The sequence below is a fragment of the Somniosus microcephalus genome, chromosome 3, assembly GCF_052327205.1.
Source record: "Somniosus microcephalus isolate GS21.2 chromosome 3, FLI_Smic_1.0, whole genome shotgun sequence".
Lineage (NCBI taxonomy): Eukaryota > Metazoa > Chordata > Chondrichthyes > Squaliformes > Somniosidae > Somniosus > Somniosus microcephalus.
The window spans coordinates 355,811,728-355,817,727 of NC_140989.1; the positions used below are offsets into that span (position 1 = coordinate 355,811,728).

The 6,000-nt window shown below is 48.9% G+C and overlaps 1 protein-coding gene across 3 annotated transcripts in view; it reads right to left on the bottom strand.

Annotated features, from left to right (window-relative positions):
- pigk (phosphatidylinositol glycan anchor biosynthesis, class K) overlaps nucleotides 1-3,532 on the bottom strand; it is a 125,502-nt gene extending 121,970 nt beyond the window's left edge. For 2 of the 3 annotated variants that reach the window (XM_085983450.1, XM_085983451.1), the window contains exon 1: nucleotides 3,385-3,532. In XM_085983450.1, coding sequence (XP_085839576.1) covers nucleotides 3,385-3,492 — 108 coding nt within the window. In that variant the 5' untranslated portion in view covers nucleotides 3,493-3,532. The remainder of the gene's footprint in view (nucleotides 1-3,384) is intronic. The other variant, XM_085983449.1, reaches the window with a different exon arrangement.
- Nucleotides 3,533-6,000: the final 2,468 nt, after the last annotated feature.

The window sequence follows — 6,000 nt, forward strand, 5'->3', positions numbered from 1 at the left end:
GCTACTGTACCCTCTGCCAATCCAGTAACATAACCACGATGCTACCGTCCATCAGTTTAACGTCTCATCCGAAAGAAGGCACCTCTGACAGTGCAGCACTCCCTCAGTACTGCACTGGCGTGTCAGCCTACATTTTTGTGCTCAAGTCTCTGGAGTGAGACTGGCACCCACAACCTTCTGATTCAGAGGCAAGAGTGCTCCCACTGAGCCACGGCTGACACAATCTGTACAGGGATTGGTCAGAGAGGAAAGCCAAGAGAGCTGAAAGCTCTGAAATGGAGTTGGGAGTTGCACAGATGGCTACTGTCAGAGAAACAAAGGACCAAGAGGGACACATGGGTGCAAGAGATCAGAGGAAGGCTGAAGCGAGGCACATCCCACTCGTAGCATTGAACAGCACTCTGTTCTGTTCACTGATGATAAAACCTGCGTCCACTGGCTCCATAAGAACATAAGAAATAGGAGCAAGAGTAGGCCATTCGGCCCCTCGATTCTGCTCCGCCATTCAATAAGATCATGGCTGATCTGGTCTTCCACCTCAAACCAGCAGGTTTGCTTTTTGTGGTATATATCAATGGTTTGGGCTTGAATGTAGGAAGTATGATTAAGAAGTTTGCAGATGATACAAAAATTGGCCGTGTGGTTGATAATGAAGAAGAAAGCTGTAGACTGCAGGAAGATATCAATGGACTGGTCAGGTGGGCAGAACAGTGGCAAATGGAATTCAATCTGGAGAAGTGTGAGGTAATGCATTTGGGGAGGGCTAACAAGACAAGGGAATAAACATTAAATGGTAGGATGCTGAGAAGTGCAGGAGATCAGAGGGACCTTGGAGTGAATGTCCACAGATCCCTGAAGGTAGCAGGACAGGTAGATAAGGTGGTTAAGATGGCATATGGGATACTTGCCTTTATTAACCAAGGCATAGAATATAAGAGCAGGGAGGTTATGCTTGAACTGTATAAAACACTAGTTAGGCCACAGCTAGAGTACTGCGTACAGTTCTGGTCACCACATTACAGGAAGGATGTGATTGCACTAGAGAGGGTGCAGAGGAGATTTACGAGGATGTTGCCTAGGCTGGGGAATTTTAGCTATGAGGAAAGATTGGATAGGCTGGGGTTATTTTCTTTGGAACAGAGGAGGCTGAGGGGAGACCAAATTGAGGTGTATAAAATTGAGGGGCCTAGGTAGAGTGGATAGGAAGGACATATTTCCCTTAGCAGAAGGGTCAATAACCAGGGGGCATAGATTTAAAGTAATTGGTCGGAAGTTTAGAGGGGATTTGAGGAGAAAGTTTTTCACCCAGAGGGTAGTAGAGGTCTGGAATTCACTGCCTGTGTGGTAGAGGCAGAGATACTCATCACATTTAAAAAGTACTTGGATATGCTGTAAATTTCTATGATTCTATGAACTCCACTTTCCTGCCCGATCCCCATATCCCTTGATTCACTTTATATTCACAAATTGATCGATCTCTGTCTTGAATATACTCAACGACTGAGCCTCCACAGCCCTCTGGGGTAGAGAATTCCAAAGATTCACAACCTCTGAATGAAGACATTTCTCCTCATCTCAGTCCTAAATAGCTGACCTCTTATTCTGAGACTGTGACCCCTGGTTCTAGACTCCCCAGCCAGGGGAAACAGCATCCACCCTATCAAGCCCTGTAATAATTTTGTTTCAATGAGATCACCTCTCATTCTTCTAAACTCGATAGAATATTGGCCTAGTCTCCTCAATCTCTCCTCATAGGACAATCCCCCCATCCCAGAATCAGTCTGGTGAAATTTCGTTACACTCCCTCTAGGCAAGTGTATCCTTCCTTAGTCCTCCTCACACAGGCTTGCTAAACCTTGCTTATTTTTTGACAAGTAACCTATTCTAGGGTAACCATATTTTCAAAACCCAATCCGGGGACACACAGGGTGGGAGCACAGTAAAGTAGCCAAGGTGGAAAATGTCGGTTGCACAGCGTAGCCAGGCAAAAATCTTTTAGCAGCCTCTATTTTGACTGTTGTACATATACACAACTGACCCTCTCCCCAGTGACAGACGTCACAGTGTCTAGGATTAGCCTGCCCCTGCCCTTTCCCCGGTGTCTGTGACCGGGCTCTCCCTCGCCTGCTCCCAGGCACTTCCGGAGCAGACAATGCAGCAGCACAAAACCAGACAGAAACTCGAACAACAACCGGCACCTGCCCAGTCGTGCACGTGCAGTGGGCCATTGTACAAGTTGTTGTTTAATTTAGCCTTAGAGTCGCAAACTGGCTGCCAAACACTCACTGCCCAGGGGTACACTTCGGGGATGAGTTTTGTGAACTGGGGACTTTCCAGGATATTGTTTGCCATGGGACACAGAACCTTATCCAGGGATTGTCGCCGGAAAATAGGGATGTATGGTCACCTTAATTACGATCCCAGGTCACTTTTGGGAAAATAACCCCCCTCACCATGCTCCAAGTATGGGCAACGGGTTATTCAACTATACAGTGCATCACCACCAAGCTCTTCTCTGTCCTCTACCCAATACCCGAGCAGTGGTCAGCACTCTCCCTAACCCCGAGTCCAAATGATGCCCCATTCCCTCTCACCCCCAGGGGCACTGAGGCCAAATGATGCCAACCCCCTCTCCCTCTCACCCAGGGGCACTGAGGTCCAACGCTGCCCCATTCCCTCTCACCCCCAGGGGCACTAAGGCCCAACACTGTCCCATTCCCTCTCACCCCCAGGAGCACTGAGGCCCAACACTGTCCCATTCCCTCTCACCCCCAGGGGCACTGAGGCCCAACACTGCCGCATTCCCTCTCACCCCCAGGGACACTAAGGCCAAATGATGCCCGCCCCTCTCTCACCCCCAGGGGCACTGAGGCCCAACACTGTCCCATTCCCTCTCACCCCCAGGGGCACTGAGGCCCAACACTGCCCCATTCCCTCTCACCCCCAGGGGCACTGAGGCCCAACACTGCCCCATTCCCTCTCACCCCCAGGGGCACTGAGGCCCAACACTGCCCCATTCCCTCTCACCCCCAGGGGCACTGAGGCCCAACACTGCCCCATTCCCTCTCACCCAGGGGCACTGAGGCCCAACACTGTCCCATTCCCTCTCACCCCCAGGGGCACTGAGGCCCAACACTGCCGCATTCCCTCTCACCCCCAGGGACACTAAGGCCAAATGATGCCCGCCCCTCTCTCACCCCCAGGGGCACTGAGGCCAACTGTAGCCCCGCCGTCGCCTGCCCCAGGTTGCGATCAATGAAACGGGCACGGGCTGGAGCCCGGGGCTTCCCCAGTCCGGGCGGCCCAAGCACTCGCTGCATTTCAGGCTGAGCCATTTTTGCGTCGGCTTGCTGTAACCGGTCCCCGAGGCCCGGCGCTCCCTACCTGCACCCCTTCCGCCTCAGAAGCGTTGCGGCTGGCGAGAAGGCCCAACACAATCCCCAGGCTCCACAAATAGACCGGCGGCCTCATCCCGGCTCTGGGGGCCGCCATCTTGACCGGAAGTAGAACCGGCGCTTTGCGAACGTCCGGCCAGCTCCGCCCGACCAGACAACAGTTCCGGGATGCCTGCCGGCCCATCCACGCCTTCACTCTGTATCCATTCACATTTTCACTGCATACTTTGTAATGCAATATTAACAGTGGAACTTCTTGGCTCTGAAGCGTACTTAGCTGGATCTATATTATATATTTATCAATTACTTATAATAAAGTTTTAAAGGTGAAGAAGGCCCAGCAGCACCTATATTTCTTGAGGAGGCTGAAGGGGTGTAATCTGTCACCCCCGATCCTCTCTAACTTCTACCGCTGCACTATAGAGAGCATCCTGACAAACTGTATCACGGTATGGTACGGCAGCTGTAGCTCCCATGACCGGAAAGCCCTGCAGTGGGTAGTCAAAACTGCCCAACGCATTACCGGCACCCGGCTACCGACCATAGAACATATATATCAGAAACGCTGCCTACGGAGGGCACGGTCCATCATCAAAGACCCTACCCACCCCAGCCACAGTCTGTTCGCCCTCCTACCATCTGGAAGACGCTACAGATGCATTCGCACCCGTACGACCAGATTTAGGAACAGCTTCTTTTCCAGGGCTGTCATCCTGCTGAACTCCACAAATAAACACTAAAGCCTGCACATCTGCCGATGCACTTTATTATGGTCATATTTATGCTAATATATATGTACAAATGTATGTTGAAATGTTTAAGTGTCCTAATCCAAATTGTACACTCTCGGGAGCCGCAAGCCTACATTTCGTTCTACTGCACTTGTGCACTAACAATGACAATAAAAGTTGATTTGATTTGATTTGATTTGATTTATGTTTATGCCTGAGATAATTCTAATTTAATTGAAAAAACTCCAATTTGGTTTGCCAAATGCCTTTTTACAGACTCCAATATAACAACCTCCACTACAGCAATGAATGAACAAAATAATGTTTCTTTTTACAAAGTAATTAAAGTGTTTCTTAAGCTACTTAAAGGTTATTTTACCTAACCTAAAGTTTGGGGGAGCACCATCGCCACAAGGATTCAAGGAGAAGGCCCTCATCACCTTCTCAGGGTAACCCGGAATGGGAAAGAAATGTGCCTTGCCAGTGTCGCCCACATCCCAAGAACAAATAAAAATAACAATGGCCTTGAAGCCATCACCAGCGAGCCCTCAACACATCCATTTTAAAGTCCTCTCTCCCCAATGTTAGTGAGGGTTTTAACCTGTTTAAAATAAATGGTTTAAGGTCTCTACTGAAAGCATGTTGAGTACCAAGGAGCCCTAGTAATAATGCAAAACAAAAACAAGTGTCTGGAGTCATACCTAGCACAAAAGAAGATGGTTGTAGGAACAGGAGGAGGCCATTCATCCCCTCAAGCCTGTTCTGCCATTCAATTCGATCATGACTAATCTGTATCTTAACTCCATCTACCCGCCTTGGTTCCGTAACCCTTAATACTCTTGCTTAACAAAAAAATCTATCAATCTCAGTTTTGAAGTTTTCAATTTCACCCACAGCCTCAGCAGCTTTCTGGGGGAGAGAGTTCCAGATTTCCACCACCCTTTGTGTGAAGAAATGCTTCCTGACATCACCCCTGAATGACCTAGCTCTAATGTTAAGGTTATGCCCCCTTGTTCTGGTCTTTCCCCCCCACCCACCAGAGGAAATAGTTTCTCTCTATCTATCCCATTGTCACTCCTCACGTTGCCTCCACTAAGTTGGCTTTATAAATGATGCCCACTGCTGTCTTACTACAGTATAGTATTATAGCTTTACATATTTCCTCAGCCGAGCTTTAGATTATGGTGCACCTACCAAAATATTTTTTGAAAATAATTTCCAAGCTATTAACAATATGGAGACAGGAGTAGAGTGTTTAATCCCACCCACTGACCTCAGCGGCATGAGGCCCGGGCGATTTTAACTTTCAGGCCTCACCGGCATTAAACCGGTCAGCTGCCCACCTCAGACAGGTGGTAAGTGGCAACTGAGCCAGCAGGCAAGACTGGACGCTGGGCAGCAGAAGGCAGCTAACCGGCACCGAAGGCAAAGGGCTCTCCGGAGGAAACCCGGGTCTGGGGAGGGCCTAAACCTTCTTTGTGTGGCCAGGAGGAGCACTCCCACCTACACAGAAAATATTAAAAAGAAATTAAAACCCGGATATAGATCTAGATCAGGGCAGATCTATATTTTAAACCCTTTACCTGCCTTGGTTCCATATCCCTTAATACCATTGCCTTACAAAAGCCTATCAATCTCAGTTTTGACATTTTCAATTGACCCCCTAGCCTCAAATGCTTTTTGGAGGAGAGAGTTCTGGATTTCCACTACCCGCTGTATGAAGAAGAGCTTCCTGACATCACCCCTGAACAGCCTAGCTCTAATTTTAAGGTCATGCCTGTTAAATCCGTGTATCTTGATGTTTTGTGTCCTTCAATAACTAGACAGAGACTGCAGGGGAAAAATCAACAGGTGTTTACTGGATGAGGGTCACT